Source organism: Canis lupus, chromosome 6 (genome assembly GCF_011100685.1).
Source record: "Canis lupus familiaris isolate Mischka breed German Shepherd chromosome 6, alternate assembly UU_Cfam_GSD_1.0, whole genome shotgun sequence".
NCBI classification, from domain to species: Eukaryota; Metazoa; Chordata; class Mammalia; order Carnivora; family Canidae; genus Canis; species Canis lupus.
Genome location: NC_049227.1, coordinates 1,975,099 through 1,997,476, shown reverse-complemented (window position 1 = coordinate 1,997,476; position 22,378 = coordinate 1,975,099). Strand labels below are relative to the sequence as shown.

General features: G+C 48.6%; 1 protein-coding gene and 1 long non-coding RNA gene across 11 annotated transcripts in view; one reads left to right on the top strand and one right to left on the bottom strand.

The window, feature by feature from the left end:
- The first annotated feature begins 1,047 nt into the window (after nucleotides 1–1,047).
- Nucleotides 1,048–17,809, top strand: LOC119872133. The gene is made up of 4 exons (XR_005360501.1): nucleotides 1,048–1,977; nucleotides 5,200–5,430; nucleotides 9,566–16,024; nucleotides 17,024–17,809. It is a non-coding gene; the product is annotated as an uncharacterized LOC119872133 (long non-coding RNA).
- CALN1 (calneuron 1) overlaps nucleotides 3,055–22,378 on the bottom strand; it is a 529,066-nt gene continuing 509,742 nt past the window's right edge. For 9 of the 10 annotated variants that reach the window (XM_038539013.1, XM_038539012.1, XM_038539018.1 and 6 more), the window contains 2 exons: nucleotides 22,102–22,258; nucleotides 3,055–10,436 (listed from right to left, as the gene is read on the bottom strand). In XM_038539013.1, the coding sequence (XP_038394941.1) occupies nucleotides 10,309–10,436; nucleotides 22,102–22,258 (285 nt within the window). In that variant the 3' untranslated portion in view covers nucleotides 3,055–10,308. Of the gene's footprint in view, nucleotides 10,437–22,101; nucleotides 22,259–22,378 lie in introns of those variants that run through there. The other variant, XM_038539021.1, reaches the window with a different exon arrangement.

Here is a 22,378-nt window from a genome sequence, read left to right as displayed (position 1 = left end):
TTAATGCCTGTGACAACCTTGATCCCAGCTGAGACCAAGCCAAGGGGATGGACGCTGTGGCTTTCAGGGAGGGTGGTGGGAGAGCCCTGTTCTTTGGCACCAGATGCCAGTTGGTAGCATTTTCAAGAAGCTGAAGGGGGCTGAATCTAGCTTATTAAGGAGGGTGAAGAATTCCTGGACAGGCTGGATGAACCAGGAAACAAACAAACAAACATGTAAACATAGGCTTACCTGATTTTGACAAAGGCATGGGAACCAGGGTGCAAAGATGGGGGGTGAAGGCAGGTGATGACAAGAAGGGAGGGCACCACCAGAGGATTTGGATATCTGGGCAATGTGAGATGATCTGGTTCTTTTATTTATTTAGCATTTATTTAGGACCTACTAGGGGCTGGATACAACATTAGGTGCTAGAAACAAAATGATGAGCAAAATAAGTTGTTGTGTGGCTAAGAAGCTTATTTTAGTCACATAGCTGAGGTCATTTGTTCACCAATGGTTCTGGATGACCTGGGGTCTGCAGAGCCCGACCCCCACCCCGCACACAACAACCCCATTCCTCCCTTATGTGATGGCACCGCAGACATCTCCAGCGCTCCCCATCCCCCAAATTCTCTTTTCTAGACTCCCCACTTCATCCTTGGAAGAGAAACCTGGTAGAAGGACCAGAGGGCTGGTGCTAGAGAGACACTGATCAAGAAGAAACCGGTCCATGTGGCTCCTGGACCATGGAGCCTCGAACACGTGAGGATCGGGTCTGCTCCTCTAATTCTCAGCAAGGCTGGGAAGAGCCGAGCCTGTTCGAGGGGACGTGCTCACGCCTGGCCTGCCATTGCTTCTGAGCTGCAGGACTTTCTGCACAAGGCAACTGGGAGAAGCCGGGTGCCCCAGGTTCCCACCTGAGGGCCCCATACATTGAAGAGGCTCAGAGCCAGCCCCATGCGTCCACCTCTTGATTCTTTTTCTTGTTTGGGGCTTCTTTTGTGCTCATTTGTAATTACAGCTTTACTAGATAGAATTCACATACCAGACAGTGCCCTCCCTCTCTCTGCTCCGTTTCAGCCTGCTGCCATCCAGATTAACCTCAGGGTAAACGGGGGAGGAGGAACGTCATCGATTTGGCATACACCAGTGCTGCCCCTTGGCTGCCTAGGGAGAGCCTGGCAGCCACGGCCCTGGCCTTGGGCAGGCAGGAGGGGGGGCCACTGAGAGCTCCCGGTTCATGAGCCAGCGGCACCTCCCTGGGGGGGGAGCGGAGGTCTCCACAGCCGCACACGTCTCTGCCGCTGCGCTCAGGGGCTGTAGGCCACTGCTGCAGCTCCCGGCCTGGAGACCACATCCTCAGGTCCATTATTAGGGGCACTTGAGGAAACGGCTCCTGATCCCTGGCCTGCCACTTCAGGCAATGAACCCCGAAGGGTCTGCGCGAGCATGGCATCCCAGCACAGCACCGCACCGCACCTCACCGAAGCGCTCCTGCGCTGAGGCACCTGCATCTCGTCTTCCACCTGGGAAACCGGACGGTGAGAGCGCTCCCGGCGGGCGCTGAGCACAGTGCAGGGCTGAGCGCTGACCAGCTCCAAGCCACCGCGGCCTCCTGGCCGCACACACGCTGACGCTCGGGCTGGCATGGCCCCAAGTGCGATGCTCCGAGACCTGGGGCGCCGCGCACGGTAGGCTGGGGCCCAGCGGCTCCCTCCCTCTGCCCGTTGCCCGCGCTGGAAGCCTAGGTGCGCTGGGTTGAGGTAATACCGAGGTGTGTGAGGTCCGCCTGAAAACGTGGCCCGAGGGCCACACGTCAGCCCGGGCAGCCCAAGGCCGAGCCACTTACCACAGGTGGACCCTCCAGAATTGGCAGGAGAAACGGTGGGAACAGCGCTTTAACTGTGCCCATGGCTGGATCACAGACGAATGAAGAAACGCCTTTGAAATTCTCTTATCATGAAAATTATGGAAAAATCCCAGTGGGATTCAAAGGTACGTTCATAAGTTGAGGGAGAGCTTTGTTTTACCTTGAATATTACCAGGTTTGGGCCAATGTGCAGGCTTCATTATCTCTGTGGTCAGGGGTCAGAGACAAAGAGTTATGTCAGCCCCTGGTGGGACTTTTATCCTGCAGGACACTCCCTGCTGCGGTAATTACTCCCAGGAGAATAAATATTCATGACTAAATGCTCCTTTCTAATAAAAAATAAATAAAAAATCAGATCAGAGAGGATAAAATCCAAGTTATGATCACTGGAATTTGCCAGAGGCCCCCTTCAGCAGAGAGAAAAACATGTGTTTTATGCCTAGAACACTCTATTTTTAGAGTTTTTAAACAATAACAAATGCTTAGTGATTTTACCTTGTGAGTTTCCCCTGAGAAGGTATATAAAATGCAACACTTAACCAGAAGGTCTCCTGGGAGATTCTTCCCAAATGAAAACTCAGCTTTTTGGCTTAAGGACAAGGCATTTGGGAAAATGTGTGATAATATTTTTGAAAAGTAAAGTAAATATAGGATGCCCTTATGGCGTTTGGGATCAGGAGGCCGAGGTTCTGGCCCCAATTCAAGCAGGATCTCAGGCCCTTAATCAAGCCATTTAACTTTTTGGTGCTCTATGTCTCCTCATTGACATCAGGGAACATATACCTCTTTTTATGCCTAAGAAGCTCGAATAACATTGCTTATTCCAGATTCAGGGAAAGCTCTGCCATTCCTGAATGCTAGCATAGGGAAGAATTTGGCAAATGGAATCCCAAAAGGATGACACCATTAGCTCGGTGTCTGCAAAGTTTTCTTAATTATAATGTCTGCCGCCGGCCAGGAGATGTTTCATATTTCTCACCATATGGTCCATAGTCAGCTGATTTCCCCTTATGTCAATCATCCCCTTCCAAAGCCCCACCAGGAGACCAGATCCCCAGCTGCTTCCTTTCTGGTTGCTTCTTGGAAGCGGGGGATGCCGGACTGTCATCCAAATGGATCTGGTTGCCCTTCAGGGTCACAGGCATGAATTTTCATGACAGGTTTGCAAATCATACCACAGATAATGAACTGAATCTCTCCTCAAAAGAAAAAAAAACTTTTATTTTTCGTCTATTGCATAAATAATGGTAAATTAGACTCTTTTTTTATACAGATTATATATTTACAGACAAGTTTGGTTACAGAAAACATCTGGTAGATATGGCAGTCAGTTTTCCTTTATACACTAAAAGAACATATTAATAATATATACTTCATTGGATTAGTAAGTTGCATGCCAAGTTAATTTATATTAATATTTACATTTTATATAAAGATTTTCTTTTGACTAGTTTGCTGACTCTCTCATCACTTATTAGCAGAAATCATCACCTAATACTGAATGAAAAAAAAAAAAAAAGGAACATGAATGAGGTAAATGGGAAGACTGTGACCCAGGATTTCAGTCTTAATGGCCCATTCTGGATATGAGAGCTGCCGGGCTCTGGGCGTCCTGGTCCTAAGAGTCCTCAGCTGTGCTCTGGTCCGCATCCAGCCACTAACTATACTGTGCTTTGAGAAACAAGTCACGTCTCAAGTCTAATGACTTCCAGGCTCACTGAGCCCTCCCTCCCCCATACTCAACAGGTGACAGTTTGCCAGCCCACTGCCTGGCCAGACTTCTGGATCTGATTTCCATCCAAGGGCATTGTCTTTGGTTAGTCCTTGGAGAAAGAGCTTCTTGCTGGATTCAGAATTGGGGGGCGGGGAGAATCAAATCCCACTAAGAAGCCATTCAAAGACCCCTGAAACCAGAATTCCAGGTCAGAAAGGAAGAATATTCGTTGATTTTCCTTGAAGAGAGCTGGGAAACACTGGCTTGTGTGAATTTCTACCAAGCTGAGAGGACCCTTTCCTGACCAATCTGGGCTTGTATAAAAACCTCAGTCCACTTCAGGAAGAGGAAGAGGGACAGAGACCCAGGGTGTTACATTGTCATGGGGCAGAAGGACTGGGGACTTTTATAGGTCCAGCAGCCACTCTTGTCCTGCTCTCACCCCTCATCAGGGTTGGGGTGCATCTAAACCAGGCATCTGTGCTCAGCATCCCTCAGCCTTCAAAAGACGATCGCAGTGGCTGGTCTCCGCAGACTGCTAATGTTATTCCTGACAATCATGAGACAGTGACTCTCTTCCTTCTGCAGTGTTACGAATAATTATAAGCCACGATCACATATACTGGAATGGCCAGGACAAAAAAAGGAAGGAAGGAAGGAAGGAAGGAAGGAAGGAAGGAAGGAAGGAAGGAAGGAAGGAAAGAAAGGAGGAAAGGAGGGAGGGAGGGAGGGAGGGAGGGAGGGAGGGAGGGAGGGAGGGAGGAACAGGAAATTGTGTTTTTTAGTCAGTAGCTTCCAGTTAGGCTTTCTCAGATGGAGAAACACACATCTTTTCCTGGGCTCTGGCTTTGTTTCAGCCCACTCATTCATGAATTCTGATGCACAAGATCTGCAATAAAGTGATCAAACCCCCTTACTTTTCGCACTGGCTAAGACAAGGACAGAGAGCCCATCTTTGATGTTCCCTTGAGTCAGCAAGACTTAGGGAGTAAACAAAACCTCTTACTTGCAAGACATCACACATTTGACATAAACTGATTTGCATTGTTTCATCTATAGACAATGGACATCAAAAGAGATACTTTATTACAACTGCCTCTTGGGACCTGTGTTCAAGAAGAAACTGCCAGTCCCTAATGCAATCCCTGGGGGGAATAGGGACCCTCTCAAGTCTAGGCGTCATTTTGACTTGTTTCAGACCAACTGATCACCGTGGGAGGGCTCTCTTGGTTTACCCTTCCTCTTTAGAGACGAGACACCCGAGGCCAGGAAGGAACGTCACTCAAAATTACCAGGCTGGTGGGTGGCAGAAGTACGTGGGGTCCTGCACGTGACCGCACTCCCATACTTCTGGCTCTAAACTCTGCTCTCCTGGCCTCAGCTCAACAGGCAGAAAGCCCCGGGAGAGGCACTTTGAGCTTGGCAGATGTCAGCATCTCCCAAGGGAAGGTGAGCTACCAGCCTCCCCTTGATGTTTGCCATGTGTGTCACTGCGATCAGGTTGATGGGCAGCAGCCCCGTGGCACTCTGTCCCTGGTATGTCACCAGGGTAGGCCAGACACACAGACACACACAGGAAATGTCCAGAGACTAGCCTCGGCAGCCCTTCACATTTTTTCTTTTTCTCTCACAGGTCCAGGGATGGAGCAACAGCACACTTGAATTTTTCATTCCCTGGAATATTCCTTCCTAATTAACCTGCTCTTCTACTCCCCTGGAAGACTCCAGCCTCTGCATCCCTTTCACTTGGACGATAACGTCCAAGTGAGAAGCACTGTTTTGAAAGCCAGCCCATCAAGTTCAAGGAAAAGAGGTGGATGAGAGCCACGCCCAGCATGGGTGTTCAACCCATAAGCTACCCAAGGTCAGGGCGGGGGCGGGGGGGGGGCGGCGGTGGCAGGAGGCTGGGCTAATCATTTCCAGTTTCAGAGCACTGTCTTTTGTGGGGCTGGCGAAACTTGATTCTTTGTGGCTATTATTTCAAGCCAATGAAATCAAATTGATTCTGCCATGAAGACTTTCCGAGTTTTGTTATCATGCCCATTTAAGAGGGTCCCAAACCAATATAAAGTAGAAACCATAGCCATGCGCTATGGCCATGCGCATTAGCAGCGAGCACAGGATACTAAGAAATGTTTGGTTGGTTTGTGCATTTGACCTTATTCCTCCCCAAACCAAACGTCTCTGGCAAGGCCACATAACCGAGGACAGTCCCCTGAGTGACTTAGTCAAAGGAAGTATGAAGTGAAGATGAACAGTTCTGACGTTTATATTGTCATGGAGACAAGGTTTATAGGGGGCAGCCCGAATCCTCCTCTACTTTACCATCGCTTTAAATAACTCAAGTTGAAAACCCCAGCTGTTGAATAACGTACTCTTCTATTTCTGATGGATTCCCCACCCCCCTCGGGGACAGTTGAGTAATGAGGTGGTGAAGAAAGATGGCTATGGCCAGGCCTTTAGGTCATGGACGCGTAGCCCTGCGAGGATCACTGAAGAGGCCAACGGCAAGGTTCTGATTTCAGGTCACTGCAGACAGCTGTTCTCCAGTCAGTCATTCTGGGAATACAAGCAGTATGTGCCAAAGTCTGGAAGCCTAGGCTCGGCCCGTGTGTCATCATGGCGTGATAGAACAACAGGGCCCTCTTTGCAGCGGGGTTCCAGATCTCCCTACATTCCGGGTGAGGAATACTATAGCTATGGGCTTTTGGAGAAATAGTGCAGTAAAATGACCCAGTAGGGTTGGGGACCTCCAGCTGGGAGAGCAGAGCTCAGTAGCTTCCGCGGGGATGGAGGGGAATGGCATCACGGAACGGGGTTTCGTGACATGCAGCCACACGTGGCCAGGCCAGCCAACCCAAGGACCTGTGCTTGGCGTCACACCCTTCCCCTTCTTGTCATGGTCCCAGGGAGGCTGCCAGCTATGAGTTAAGAGCAAAACTCTCTTTGATTTATAACCTGAGTCTGGACTTAAGCCTAGAGAAGGCATTTGGAATAAAAGAGAAATTTCTCTTTTGCGTTCTTAGATATATCACTCTGTGATTGTGTAGATGGGAGGAGAGGAGGGGCATTCCCGTCAACATGAGCTTGCCATCTTTCACTAGGTTCTTTTGGCTAACCACGAGACAGACCATTTGTCATGTGAAATTTGAGACAGGAACAGCTATCGAGAAAGAACACATCTCGTGGTACACATCTTGTTCTCTGCAAATAAAACACCTAGAAAGTTCTGAAGCCTCTGAGCTTGCCTAAGACCACATGTAAACCTCAGTTCACCTCAGTTCACATTTCTGGCTTGTGGGAGAGCATCTCAACAGGCAAACAGATGCTTTTAAAGACTGAAGCCTAAAATACTTTTTGCCTTCCAAATGACATTTCTGCCTTTTTGCCCAGATGAAGGGGTCCTCGCTCTGGGCCCTGGGAAGTGTGGCGGGGGGAGCAGCGGAGTGGGGAGGAAACCACCCGGTGCTCAGGTAGCTCCTGTTCCCAGAGCAAATGGAAGGGTGGTTCCAAAACACAAGAAAAGGCGGAGAAACCGCCAGATTTCTTGAGTGTAATTTACTCCACCGGTGGGATGTGGGTGCAGGGAATTGGGTTGCAATCAAGCAGAGCCCAAGTGTTCTTTAAGAAAATGTTCCCTATTTTTGTGTGCCTGGGCAAACCCAGGGTGGAATGCAAGTGTTGCCATGGCAACACCATCCCCCCTTTTTCTACAGATCAGTCACGTGGGACCCATGCACATTCTGGAAGCCACTTCTAATAGTTCCCGTGCTAGGTCCTGTCTGGGGGCCCTGTCTGCTTCTGGGGTGATAGGAGACAGCCTTCTATAAAGCCAAGGGGATCAGGGTCTAGGTTCCTTGTCCCCCAAGCCAAATGCCTCCCCGATCACCACTGTGTGGCCTGGGACACCCATTCTTACAGCAAGAAGGAGCCGCGCGCTACCCATGAGCATCACAAGTGCCACGGCGAGGGCCCCGCAGTAGCTCTGATGTGGACGGGACCCAGGGTGGGGCTGCGGAAAGTCAACATCGTAGGCCATACAAGGAACCCCAACACCTCTGACACACCGTCCAGGCGAGGCAGCCAGGGGTCATATCCCAACGACAAGCTCCTGGCTCCCAAGGTCTCAGGAATGCAATTCGCTCTGGGCTGTCTCCCCGCACCTCCGGCCCTGGGTGCCGTGTGTGAGGCCACCACGTGGGAGGTCAGCTCTAGGCCGCCCAGGAGAGTTCTGTAGCTTCTGTTTCATCCTCCCATCCTTACATGCTCCTCGAGTCCCTCCTGGGTGAGACAGCCTTGCTTGCTGGTCACTGGGAGAGGCGATGGGTCCTTTTTAGGGAGATGATGCTGAGGACTTGAGCAGGCTGCTGCTGTCTCTCCAGGGCTCCGCTTAACCCTCGCCCCTGCCTCATGGCTACAATCTCTTCTAAGCCTCACATCGTTTGGGGACCCCGTTCTCTGCTCTCCGGTGAGAAGTGGAAGAACTTGCAGACCCAGCCTTGAAGAAGCATCGCAATCCCCTCTCATGGGGCAGGCTCCTTTAGGAATCATCCCCTGGGGTCTCTATTCAATCCGCTTTGTACACCCCCCCCCCCCGGAGGACATGGTCTAGTGGCTCAGGCGGTCCTTCTTGTCCAAGTCCAGTTGAGGGGGAGGGAAGGTAAGCTGCTTTGGGCAAAAACTAATGACGAAGTTGTTTGAAGTGTTAGTGCTCTGTGTTTGGACCTGTCCTGGTTCTGGAAACCAATCCTGAGGACCATGGTGAGTTGGGCAGGGGGAGAGAGAGAAGAGGCAGATGTGCAGGGCAGGGTGGGTGAGAGGGACAGGCAGGCTGCTGCCTTCCTTGGCCTGGATGTACGGGACTCCAGGCATTTCCCCAGCGGGACCCTCAACCCCCAGGCTCCTGGGAGCTCACACCTGCTCCATCCTCTGTAATATGGCTCAAACCCTAGTTCTACTTGTGCTCATCATGAATATTTGCAGTCTCCCACAGTGAGGAAGTTTCTACAGCTGCCCGCTGGCTGTTGCCTGAAGTGCTTGCAGCGGTGAGGCGGAAAAAGACCCTAAAAGGCCAAGTCAGAGAAGGCAGGAAGGGACAAAACTCAGCGGGAGGGACTCTGGGGCACGGGGAGGGGACACATACCTGTCCTCACTGCAAAACCTAAAGAAGAAAGATTGTGGCATCTCAATAGTGGAAGAAAGGGGGAGAGGGAGCATGTAGCTTCAAGGATGCAATGGGGAGAAAGAGGGGCAGAACAATCCTACTACAGAAATAAAGACCCGAGTTTGAAAAGTACAAAGGAAAACATCACATCGAAACATTATCGGCGAATCAGACTATGCAAGCTTGAATCAACAGTGGTGGCCGATACGGCAATTGGGAGAAGTCGGGAAATTACAGACTTGAAATGGCGTTGAACACGGACCCCCGGACTCCGGCCCCTTCCCCAGCACAGGTATTCTGCAGGCAGGAGCGAGTCACCTGTTGTGTTGGCTAAGCTGATTCGCATATTTTGTTTCCTCATGAATAGGAGTCAGTTGTAGAATCTGGGTGCTGGAAGAGGTTATGTAAAATACAATAGTTTGATTGAAAGATCACTCTGGGTGGTACTTCTCTTTTCATCTGGGGAAGACTAACAAAGCAAATTTTAAGATGAAAAGAAGGTAGGATGCTCAAGGACCTGAATTACAGGGGTCTTCGGGCATGGAGGTGGGTTCAGGTCCCAGGACTCCTGGCAGTTGGGGTGTGGGCTGCAACACCCCCTCCCCACTGGTCTCAGTGCCTTCCGGCACCCACCCCCCGAAACTACCTGGCCCACCCCAGAGAGGCAGGGATGCATGTCAGAGGACAAGCTTCTATCAGGAGTAAGCGGTTAGGAAAGAATGACATCACACATGAAGAAGCCCAATGTCTACGTCTGTCTACTGTCTAGGTTATAGAGATGCCCACGATTATGCTTCTTTTTTTTTTTTTTTTTTCTCCACTAATGGCAGCACAGGTGGCAAAGCTGGGAGAAAGGCTCTCTGCAGATTCCAAAATGCTGGTGCGCGATGGGCTCTAGGAACAGAAAGCCAAGTGCCGACGGAAACTGAGAGCTCCCCAACTCTGCCCAGAGTCCTGTAGAAAAGGCAGTAAGAACGGAAGCAAGGGGTGCAACCTGCAGACTGCCAGGCACTGCACCCCGTTCGATGGCTTTCCCCTCACGCCTTGGGGGGGGGGGGTGCTCCACTGGGTGGAGGAAGGAAGCCAGGGTGGGATGGGATGGATAGCCCCCTCTTCCATGGCAACCCAGAAGTCAGCTTCTTGGAACTGAGGGTTTCCTCAGCGGGGAGTCTTCAGCTGACCCCTGGGTTGACAGAATGGGGCATGGAGATGACTGCATGTCGATGGCTCTCTCTTGCTCTCTGACACCACCAACCTGGATGGCCACTGGAATATTCTGAGATGAAAATGAAGTCTCTCTTCAGAGTTCCTAGGGGTGAATGATGCAGTCACTGGGAACTCCTGGCTATTTTATTGCATTAGGAAACAAAACCATTAAAGCATTTAAGACAGCCCTTTTGTGTCCCTGCCAAGGAGATGAAGTGGATTCGCAACACCTGTTGCCCCGCAGCCTTGGGCGCTTCACTGAACTGTGCCATGTCTGCATCATCCATACCCGCTTTCGTGGAGGAACAGAGTCTGCCCGCAGGGCATGCACATGCGCGGTGAGCCGGGACGCAGTGCGATGGGGGGAGGCTGCTACTCCATGCCACTCCGAAGGATCTGGTTGGCCGCGATCAGCATGACGCTTATGATGAAGGCCATGGCGAAGGCGCAGATGAGGCTCTTGCGGACGCAGGTCTGTCTGTTCTGTTTCTGGGAATGCACTGGGGTTGGGGGGGGGAGGAAGAAGAGAGAAATGACACAGTGAGACAGGCTGATCTCCTCCTCCACCAGCCCAGTTCATAGGCCAAAGAGCGGTCACATGGACAAGCATCTCTGGGACCATTCTCAGAGGCCGGACAGCACCTCTTCTGGCAAATGGTTCGAAACAGTAAAGCTTCTATAACAAAAACCATGAGAGATGAGATGTTCAGAGGAAGGTACAAACTTCCAGGCCCAGTAGACCTACAGTGACTTTCTGAGTGAGAAATATGGAACATTTCAGGGTTTCACAAAAGGCATCATCCAGGCATCACTGTGTCCCTTCCTGCAGAACACCGGGCTCCCATTTCTGAGATAGCTCTTGCTGACACAGCGAGGTTCTGATGCTTCCCTACTTATCCCCACCCAGCGGGAAGCAACTTACCCTCCCAGATCTCTTCTTGTGGCTGCTGGTGAAAATGACTAAATGCCTTCTGGTATTATTTTGGCTGTGCATACCAGTGGTTCTGGACTGGGGTCCCTAGGCAAGCAGCATCCGCATCACTGGGACTTAATAAAAATGCAGGTGCTCAGGCCAGACCCCATGCCCAATCTACTGAATCAGGAATTCCAGGGATGAGGCTAGTGATCTACATTTACTAGGGGATTCTGGTGAAATCTGAGAAGTGGAGACCACATGCTCTGTGGACAGGACCAATGTGAAGCATGGAGAGAGGCACAAAACCCTGCCAGACTTTTCAGAGGCAGGGTGTCCCTGCCCCCGTGCCCTGTTGCACCCGGGGTCTGACCTTGGATCCTAGGGTTGTGTTCTCTTAATCCTTTTTGTTGGGCTAGGTCTTGTACCATCATTTTTAGAAAGCCCTTGAGGAGCCATTAGTGTAGATCTGAATCAGTAGGAAAGTAATACAGACCAGATACAGGGAAATGGAAATCAGAAAGAAAAGCTTTGATAAAGTGTGCTGAGGATGAACAGGTCTCTTTTCCAGGCATTGCTTCCCATGCCAGAACTTCTTTTCTTGCTTTTTCTTCTATTAGTCTACACATTCCCCTTTCCCATCTGTCTGTCCATCCGTGATTTTTGCACACAATTTGCCACTTAACATATGGAAGAAATCTGTGCCCTGGAGGCAGGTGGGAAGCTGTGCACACCAGAGCTACTCACTGGACCAGCAGCAGCAGCACCATCTCAGAGTTTGATGTAAATGTAAAATCTTGGGTCCCACTGCAGAATTACCGAATCAAAATCTCTGGGTGTGGAGGCCAGGAATTCATGAATTGGTAAGTTCTCCAAGTGATTAGGGAATTGTGGGGCCCCAGCCCCAGAGTTTTTGATTCATTAGGACGGTGGGGAGTAAAGAATCTGATGAAGTTTGAGTTGCTGGGGGACCTGACAGGGGTGTGTGTGTGTGTGTGTGTGTGTGTGTGTGTGTGTGTGTTAGGGACACAGGGTGGGAGGCACTGGGAAAGATGGTTCTTTAGATTCAGACGTTAAGAAACCCAGGACCAGGACAGAAGAACATTTTCAGATTACTCTCCATTTTGAAAAGGGGTCCTTCTACCTTTGCAAACTTCCAGCTGAGGAGAGTGGTTTTTCTTTAGGCCAGATCATCGAAGGGGGAGAAAGAAATACAATATCCCTTCATATTACTTGCAGTCTCTCTCTGTGAGGAAAGAAGACTGGCAAAAGAGCAAGGTCAAGGTAGGGGCCACATGCCTTTAAAGAACCTAAAAATGGTTCAATTTCAGGTATGTCTTCCCTTTGACAATCAGTGGCTCCTCTGAAGTCCCTGGAAATAATAAGGAAGAAGTAGGAGGCCTGGGATGTTCCAAGGACAAACAGAGCATTCCCTGAGAGAAGGGGTCTCAGGGAGTCGTCCAGGGGTCTCTAAAAATTATATCAACCATGAGGGTTTCTCCAGCAAGCCACATTTCACAGAGATCCAGGGCTCCCTGGCACAGCTCTCCGTCACCAATGCTCGTTGGTTATTTCTGCCACCATCTCTTAGGTGCTGTCTTATTATCTTTAATCCTGGATCTTCTGGGCTTTTGCTTCTCTTGGGTGATTGGGAGTATTTTTGGCTCAGTTCTCCACTTGCTGATCATGTCTCAGTCTTAGAATCTTACAAATCCTTACCTGGAGGAAGAAAATTTCCTTGGTGCAGAGTTGTGCCTTCCCCTGCCCCCAGGAGTGAGCAAATGTAAAAACGTGCCAGCGCTCAGCAAGGAAAAGGGGAGGTGGTGTTTCAGAAGGATAAGGACCCTAGCAGAAAATAAAATGAAGATGCGGAAGTAGCGTATCTAACACTTTCTGAGGTCTGGCTAATTTATTCTGGGCAGCTCCTCAGCATAAAAATGCTTCTGAAGGCAGTCATCTACCTTTCTGTCCTGAGGGCTGGCGAAGGCCAAGAAAAATTGTGTGATTACGCTGAGGGAGAAATTTTTGGCTGAAGCTCTTCTTTGTGAAGGACACTCGGAAAACAAGGTTATGGGCAACAGGATTATCCCCCAGGAGAGTGGCTGCATCTTTGATCTGAAAATCCTTCAAAGCAGTAGGAAGGGAGAGATAGGGAAGGAGGAAAGGCCTGGAGACCTAATAGTTTATACTTGAGGCCCTGCAAATCTGAACCCAGACCAAAGTCCTGCAAGCAGAGTGGCGCTTCTAACTCGTTCCTCGGGAGCTCTGACACACGTCATTGTTTGAGTCTGCAATACTCAACATGCCCTGATGAGAGTCCTTTGACATCCGGTTCTCAAGTTGTCACCAATTGTGCAGCAGGGTACAAAAGTAACGACCCCAGAGCCAGAGCCAAGTCTGAGTCATGGCTGCTCCACATCTTGGCTGTGTGACCTTGGGCCAGCGAATTTGCCCCAGCCTCAAACAGTTCGCTCATCTATGAAATGGGACTAGTAAAACCTATCTTGTTGTGAAGATTAAGGATAGACGAAGGTACTGCGGTATCGTTTGTGCCCAGTAAATGCCAGTTCTCTCTTGTAAACCTTTTATAAACTCCCCTTTGCTTATTGAACACCGCCAGAGCAGGCCTGGCATGCGCAAAATTACACAGCATCTGTCCTGGAGAGCAGGGTGTGTGACCGTCACGTAATAGGCCACGGCTTGGAGAACTGGAGTCCAAGTTCATTTGGCAAGTGGCAGAGGTGGAGCGTGAGCCAGGTCTGATTCTAATAACCAGGTTCAAAACTTCTATCTCTTTGATCTTTTGCTCAGCAATAGAAAGCTCAGCATTTGCAAGATCCAAAGAAAATGCATTCAAATACCTGATGTGGTCGACAGAGTGCAACCCGGCACGAATTAATGTGTTTGTTGATAGTAATTTAAGGTCTGTCTTTGGCTATCATATATTTGCACTGTGTTATAGTTTTGGGGTTTTATTTACTTTCTTTGCTAGGCTTTGCTTCCCCTGCAAGACTACAGGTCAGCCCAGGATGAACTGTGGGGTCCGGCTTAGGGTTTCTATTAACCACACTTAGGAGCAGCTCCGGGCAAGTGAGTGAATTCTGAGCCTCAGTTTTTCTCTCGGTAAAAGGAGCTAGTGATAACTGTTCTGCCAATGTCAAGAATTATCTCAAAGATGAATGAGCTAATAAAAAAAAATGAAGGCTATGTCCAACTGTGAATTGCTAAAGAAATGCAAGACTTCCTCCTTTCCCTTCAGGGCTGGAGGAAAGGTCTGCTCATTTTTCTCCTGTTCCCTGTAGCCTCCAGCATGGGAATGCATATCCAAGCAGTGCTCCCAGACTTTGCTGTGATTCCTTCCCTCATTAATTCATTCCAGGCTGCAGTGAGTCGCATCTTCGTACAGTGGCACTTAGTATGCACCACTAGTGCCTGCAACCTTTCTGCAAAGATCTTGCTGGAGAAGTGCATTCCATCCAGCTCCTGAGCTCACTAGGGAGGACCACAGACCACCTCCTACCCTTTCCTACCTCTGCTCCTCAACCACCGTGCCTCTCTGCCATCAACCCCTGTTTCAGGCAAGCAGCTCATCCCCACACAAGACTCTGCGTTGCTACCCAAGACCTGGTGCCAGTTCCTTCTGCTATGGGTGCCTGCTGACCCTGCCTCTCATTTCTTTTGGGCCCACCCCAAACTACTTTCCTAGGAGGCTTCTAGGCTTCTCCTTTGTTGCTCTCAAAGAGCTTGGTCCTTTTACATTTTTGGATTCTCTAACTCCCAGTATATATTTAATTGTAATTGAGATGGCATTCCCATACCAGGACATTCACCCTTCTAGGGTGTACAATCCAATGGCATTTAGTACATTTGCAAGGTTGTGAAAGCATCACCACTACCTAATTCCAGAATGTTTTCATCACTGTAAAAAGAGGGATCCCACTCACATTAGATGTCATGCTTCATTCCCACCTCCCCAGCCCCTGTCACTCACTAATCTACTTTCTGTCTCTGTGGATATATCTAGCCTGGGTATTGCAAATATATTACAGGGCATGCAGCCTTTTGTGCCTTACTTCTTTCACTTAGCCAGGCCCATGCATGCTGTAGCATGCATTTGTACTTTATTCCTTTTTGTGTCACATTTTGTTTATCCGCTCACCAGCAGATGGACATTGGAGTTGTGTCCAATTTTTGGCTACTATGGGTAATGCTGCTATAACACTCTTATTCAACTTTTTGTGTGGACATGTTTTTGGCTCTCTTGGGTACAGATCTAGGAGTCAAATTTCTGGGTCATATGGTAACTCTTTTTGAGGAACCTAAAACTGAACACTGCAAATGGCAAGAATGCATCATGCTGCTGGCAATCCTTTTTATGTCTACCTTCCCATCAGGCCTTGAACTCCTTTCTAGGCTAGTGGTTGACAGATTAGGAGCCCTGAAAGTACATGGGGATAAAATGTGAGTTGAGGGACGCTGACACAGGAGGACACACAGAAGTGGGGTCTCGAGTCTTCTTGAAAGCTTGTTAGCAAGTCCTGAGCACCTGCAGGCTCTTGGCTGCTGTGACAGGACCTGGGTTTGTGAGCTCTAGCAGCAGATCCCTCCTTTAGCTTTCTCATTTTAACAGAGATTCACACTGCTCCATTCGGCAAATGACAGGCAGTGACTCTTGGATTTTCTCCTGGAGACAGGGGTCTGTACAGTTTTGCCACTGACTAGCTGGATGACCCTGGATATATGGAGTTCACAATCCCTCTGGCTTCTCTTAGAAATGGGGCTGCAGGTCTGCAGGCACTGGCTCCCCAATGAGGCAAACCAGAATCATGACAATTCTGATTAATTGCACCAACACAGAGCTAGGTAATTGATATTTCTGGCAGCAGGCACTTGGGGCTCAGGAATGTTTAAAAACAAAACAATATAAAACCCATTTTAGGTGATTCTCACAATGAGCCAGAACTACCAGGTGTGGGCGCTATTATTGCTCTGTGATCCTTCCAGCTCTAACATTTTATGATTTTATGAAACTGAATTATTTCCATAGCCTGAAGTGGAACTAGTTAAGAGCTTCTGAAAGAGATTTTTTTATTCGTCAGGAATGCTCAGGTACCCCAGTTAAGACCTGAAGACAAGATGGACAAGGTGGCCTCTGAGGAGACAGCAGGGAGGCTGGTATGTTTTATGATGCCCTTTAAGAGGAAGAGGGGCCACCTCTCATTCTGGGGGTGGGAGCTGGCTCCTCCTCTACCACAAAATCATCTCCAGTTTCTGGCCATCAGACAGCTGTGTCTTACTTTGAGGCTTCCACTATGGAGCAGGTGTTGTTTTGTCCTTTCCTCTTCTCGGAACAAAATTCATCTTTTGGTCTGGGGATCTGTCCCTGTCCACCTGGTGGACCTCTCAATCCAGCGTTTCACCTTTCCCACTGCAGCAAACCAGACTGGCCAAGTAGAGTGTGCCAAGCTCTTGGTTTGGTTTGGGGCTAGGCACGTGGGCCATGCACGATTGATAGCAGCCCCTTCTTGGAATGGAGAGGAGCCTTCGAGGAGGGAATCCTGTCACTTTGGGGAGAGCCAGCTTGCCCGGGAATGAAACTGATGGAGAAGAAAGAAGGATGAGAGATTGGAAATGAGACTGTGCGAGACCAGGGGGTGAGAAGGGGAGAATCTCACCAGAACTCCTTAGGTCCAGGTCAGCCAGAGTTCATCCCTTTGAGTTCTTATATTATTTGAGGCAGTGCTTTTTAGTTTAAGGGGGTCTGGGTCAAGTTTCTTTTACTTGAAACCAAGAGTCTTGACCAGTATTTTTAGTAAGTCCAGTGTTGGCGATGACTGTACTCTAGGCATGAATGTGTCAGGAAGAATGTTCAAACCCTGCCGATTTGATCCCTGTCCATCCTTCAAAGATGTGGCATTTTAGCTAGCAGTGGGTACTTGCTTGTCTCCAGGAAAACAAACAAACAAACAAACAAATAAACAAAACAGAACTGGGGTTAGGGACCAGCTAATTTGTTTGTTTCTTTGTTTGCGTTGAGTGCTTACTATTGTATTAAGCAGTACACAAAATATTCCCATGTGTTGCCTCACTTAACCCTCCTAATAACCACATGAGGTCATTATATGATTCCTATTTCACGGATGAAGAACATTAGGCTCCTAATATCTATTTCAGTGTCTCAGGCAAGTGACCTAATACATGGTGAAGCAGGATTTTGAGCCAGGCCTGTCCAGAGTGCAGAGCTGGAGTTCTTCACCGCCAGGTGAAGACTCAAAAACAGTCTCCAGCCTTCTGACCTGTGTCTCAGATTCTCATCTCTCCTCACTCATGGCTCCAGAAAATTTTCCTACAGGATTGCTGGAAAGGATTCCCAAATAGAAGACAAATCTCTTCCTTTCTGAAGCCCCAAATCTTTTTGAAAACTGTCTCCTGTCTCACCACCTGCCATGGACCTCAGCTACACCTTAACCTCTTACCTCTACCCAAGGAGGACAGGTTTTATTTAAGGAAAGTCAAAGCACCAGGCAAACCAGGAGCAGATGGTAGAGATGACATATTATGCCCTTTTCATTTGGATGGGCCTGAAATACCCAATGTGCACGGCCAGGTGATGGGGCAAGGCTTCCCATCTGGGTGTGCATTTGACATCCTGATAGGAATACTGCAACTTCAGCAGGAATGGCTGAGCAGGTGACCTTGGATTTGGCTGCAAATTCTTCCTGACCTTCCAGAGAGCCCAGAAATTGTTGAATCTGGATGTGACTGTCATTGTTCAATCTTTGCATTGGACAGATGAAGAAAAGAAGACCCAGAGAGTTTTTAAATAACTCACCCAGGGCCAGGGCGCCTGGGTAGCTCAGTTGGTTGAGCTTCCAACTCTTTGTTTTCACTCAGGTCATGATCTCAGGGTCATGAGACTGAGCCCCACATTGGACTCTGCACTCAGCAAGGTTGGGATTATCTCCCTCTCCCTCAGCCCCTCCCCTCACTTTCTCTCTCTCTCTCTCTCTTTATTGTTTTTTTTCTCCCTCAAATAAATAAATAAATCTTTTAAAAAATAATAACTAGCCCAGGGTCACATATCTAGTCTACACAGGGCTGGGAACGAAACACACACATCCACACAATGATGCCTTGGGGCTACCTGGCCTGTGTCACCTCCTTGGACTTTATTTCATTTGTCCATCCTCCCATCACTGAATGGTGCAGAGCAGCTTTGCCATGCCTTTCAGAGAAACTATTTATTCCCCTGTTGATGATTTTGCTTTACTTCCTTCTGCTGTGCGTGTTGTCAGAATGTCTAGAAAAATCTGACAGCTGGTATTCCATTTAGGGACAACATTTGGGGGATGTGTCTTGAAAGGGCTCACACACAGACTTGCTGCGCTTCTACTCAACTTCCAAATATAATATGATTTCACTGGTGATGAAATGAAAAATGAGTAATGATGGGATGTCATTCTGTAAGGAATCTGAAACACCTACATCTGGCTAAAGGACAAATGAAGAGGCCAGGACAGGGCTTTGTCAGAGAGCCCCAGGTTCAAATCCTTACCTGGCACTTGATTTTGGACAAGGGACAGCACTCTGCTGAGCCTCATTTCCCTCATCTGTACCAGTGGGGCCACAGAAATTATCTCCCGGGATGTGCTGACAGGTCAGTTGAATATGTTAACAGAAGACCAGCACCTGGCTGGCATGCTGGGCAGTGTTCCCCTGTCCTTTTACCTCCTGGACTGTATCAGTATGAATTAAGCAGTAAACATACTGGAAGCAATAAATCAAACTTAATATATAGTATAATGTTCTATGTGAACCCTTAATAAGGAGCCAGTGACGAGCAAATAGATGATTCAATCACAAGAGGGAGAAGCAGAGGGAGAAGCAGGCTCCATGCAGGGAGCCTGATGTGGGACTCGATTCCAGGACTCCAGGATCACACCTTGGGCCAAAGGCAGGCACTAAACCGCTGAGCCACCCAGAGATCCCCTGAAAGTCAATACTTTTAGTTGGGTATTCCCACTGGATCAGGGCCATATAGGTGACAGACTAGTGGGTTATGTCAGAGAGTCCCTGAATTCAGTGAGGTTCAATGTCCTCATGCCCAGAGCACCCAGCACGGTGGGTGACACCTGGTCAGGTGCCTGATTTAATCCGAGTAACTTCTCATCCAGAAGCCAGGTGTGAATAATGTGTGTGTTTGTATGTGTGTGCATGCCCGTGTATATCTGTGTTTTGTGTTGACTTAAAAATCAAACAAATAAAGACAACAAAATCAAGCCAAAAGGAAAATTAAAAGGAGAAAAAGAAAAACAAACCTCTTCCATTACCCATCACGAGGCCATACCCCTTGGACTCCTAGCCTATTTCTCCTTTATGTTTCCATTCATTAGAAGGAATGATGTGTATGTCCTGACTCCGTGGACAGAACCAGAGCATCTTCGTACAAGTCTCAGACTCAAAATTCATTAAGAGTGAAAAGTATAATCACTCATGTAAAACGATGCTGGTGGCATGTGGAAGCCCTCCTGCTAATGCCTAACTGGCTCGTGTCACACGGCTTGCACAAATCAGCACTTCCAAAGCTGTGCTGCACTCCCGAATCTCCGTCTTGACCCAAACATTGCTGTTAGTTCCCCCCCCCCCCCCACCAAACACCATCAGCTTCATTGACCACTTCCTCCTTCCTTGCTTAGAGACTTAGAGACGATGTGCCCTTTCACCTTTTAAGGCAGAGACCTGCACTTTTAGGTTTTTTCTTTTTCATAGATTCCTTCCTCTGACATAAGGAGGGCAAGACTCCCAATCCCCATGGATCTCCCGGCTTTCGTGGTGAGCTAACCAGCATGGGTACACGCTTGCTGCAGCAAAGTTGTTTTCTTTTGTTTGTTTGTTTGTTTGTTTGTTTGTTTTGCCGCAGCAAAGTTTTAACAAGAGCAGGAGGGAAGAGCTCCCTGGGTGGGAAGGGAAGAGGTGAAGCTCAGCCACTGAGTCTCAAATGGACTCTTCGAGTCCAAGGGCACCAGGGAGGAGCTCAGTGCTTGTGTGGCATCTCTCCCTAGACAACTCTGTCCAAAAATACAATCAGGGAATCCCCTTAAACAGGAGATGGCTATGGGCATATATCCACCCGTGACTTCGATCCCATCCAAAATTGGAAAAATCTGAAACCTGAACACAAGGCAATGAGGTTGTGTTTGGAGCCAAACAGCACTGACATGATATTTAAAATACAAGACACAAAGGACAGCTCTCTGACATGAAAAACAAGCAAGACGGATTATGTAATCAAAGTTGCAGAAGTCATTCAAAAGATCAATGTACTTACTGATCATAAAGCAATGATTCTCTTACTAAATAAGACCACAAAGTTTAAAGCATTTAGTAGAGTGACTGGAAGTTACCAGTTACCCCCCCCCCCCCTCGGTAGCTGTTGCCGATGTTATTCATCTGAATCAATTAAAGCAGACTCGGTAAGATTTCTATTTGGAAATCTCTTTCTCAGTCACTTAGTTTATTAATGTATGAGCTTTTGAATAATAAAAAGGCATTGCTTAGAGTTCAGATTATTTCCCCTTGCAGTCTGACCTTTCCCAAATTACTAAGACTTGTGACATTTCTCTGCACAAAACAGTGATCCATAAACAAAGGCTCTTGTGGAAAACAAAACGCCCAGAAATACTCTTCCCACCCACTTCAAGAGTGTCGCTGACAGTGGGGGGTTGGAGGCCCAGATGCTTCCACTGCTTGAACTCACAGTCTGCCATCAGGGAGGAACGAGACTGGGGACGCCGAGGAGAACGTACCCACATTCTTGTCCCATCTCTGCCTCTCCCCGCCCCCCTGTACCCACCCAGTCTCCAGGCCTGTCCCGCTGCAAATGGCCTTGGTGGTGCCCATTCTGCTCCTGTGTGGCTCCAACTCCAAATACAGCCATTCATGCTGCAGCTTGGGTGTCTCGTGGGGGCTGACCAAGGTGGCCTCTGGACCACCACTGGCTCATGCTTGCCATTCATAGCATTTTCAAAAAATTTAAATTTGGATGTCTTTAGAAGGGGCATTGCTGTCAGGTTTACCCCCATTCCCGTCCACCACTCCTTATTTCCCTGGCTTGGATTAATTTCATTTATCACCTCTGAGTAGAAGCATCTCCTCCTGTTTTCTCTTGTCATGGCTTTTGATCCTGCACATGGTGCATCCAGGCAGGACCCACGGGAGGCCAGGTCTGAAGGAACCACTGTGGCTGCCTAGACTGACTTCACCCAGAGAAGACTCTTGGCCACAGTGCTCGGCCAGCTCCAATGCGGCAACTCCAAGACCAGGCAGCCGAATGCCATTCTGGTGGCCATTTGACAGCTTACCGACTGTATACATGGATTTGTTTAGTGTTCAGAAAGAAAGAATAGAAATAATAGTTTGCTCCCTTTAAGAAATCTCAGCACCGAACGAGTTAAGAATTGCAGGTAGCCTGATAGCCTGCTTTAATGTAATTTCAATTTTTTTTTCTTTGCATCAGAGTTGCTAAAGCAATTCTGGTTTTCAAAGTTGGAAGGAGGGATTCAATCAGTTAGTTTTCCTGGAACTTTCTACTAATTAGTAAATTAGGTAGGAAGGTTTTTTTCTTCTTAAGTTTTCTTTCCTGAGCCCACCCAAAAAGGGCTTCTCATGGGTCTATATTTTGGCCCCAAGGCAACCTTATTTCTTCTGAAACTCCATGTTAAGGTCATGAAAGTCCTTTCATGAATGGGGCTCTTTCTGAACAGCACCTTCAGGGAGGAGAGCACAGAGGTAAGCCATTTCTGGTCCTGAGAAGTCGATGTAATTATCCTGATGCTTCTGGGTAGGGATACGCCCCCCGAGAAGGCACCCCTGGTGGCCAAGGTCATGCAGCCACTGGACTCAATCCACATTTGCTGTCAGCATAAACAGGCTGTTTGTAGCACTCTGTGGGGCCCCCAGCAAGAAAAGGCAAACATAACAAATGGCACATCTAATCACAGACCTCAGAGAATCACTGGAGGAAACACAGGGTCACTAGGCGTCCTGCCAAAATGCAGAATTTGGGGAAAAAAAGGAACAAAATTAATAACCTGCTGCATCTTTGCAGAAGGATCTGGTAACGTCAGTCTTGGATTCTTGGCTCCAGTCCAAGGTACTGCAGCCCTGACTGTAAACACATTTTCCATCAGTGGTAGATGTGGTGGTGTGGGCTGAGCCCCAAGCAGGTAAGAAGCAGGAGCATGGGTACCTACCTCCCTCAAACTCTGTTTGACAGTTCTCCGACGTCTCCTGCAGGCTCTCCTCCTCATTGATGATGATGTTCTCAATGTCCTTCATTGTTAAGTGGTCCCGGAAGGCGTGGTAGAGAATGTGCTTCAACTCCTCCAGAGTTATCCTCTGCATGTCGAACTGTGGGGACAAGAGGAGTGAGAAGGTCTCGGGCACACAGGGGTGAGAACCCAGCTTGGGGCATGACCAACAAGCCCTAACGCCCCGAAGTTGGTCTGCCGAAGCTTCTCTCAGCTTTCC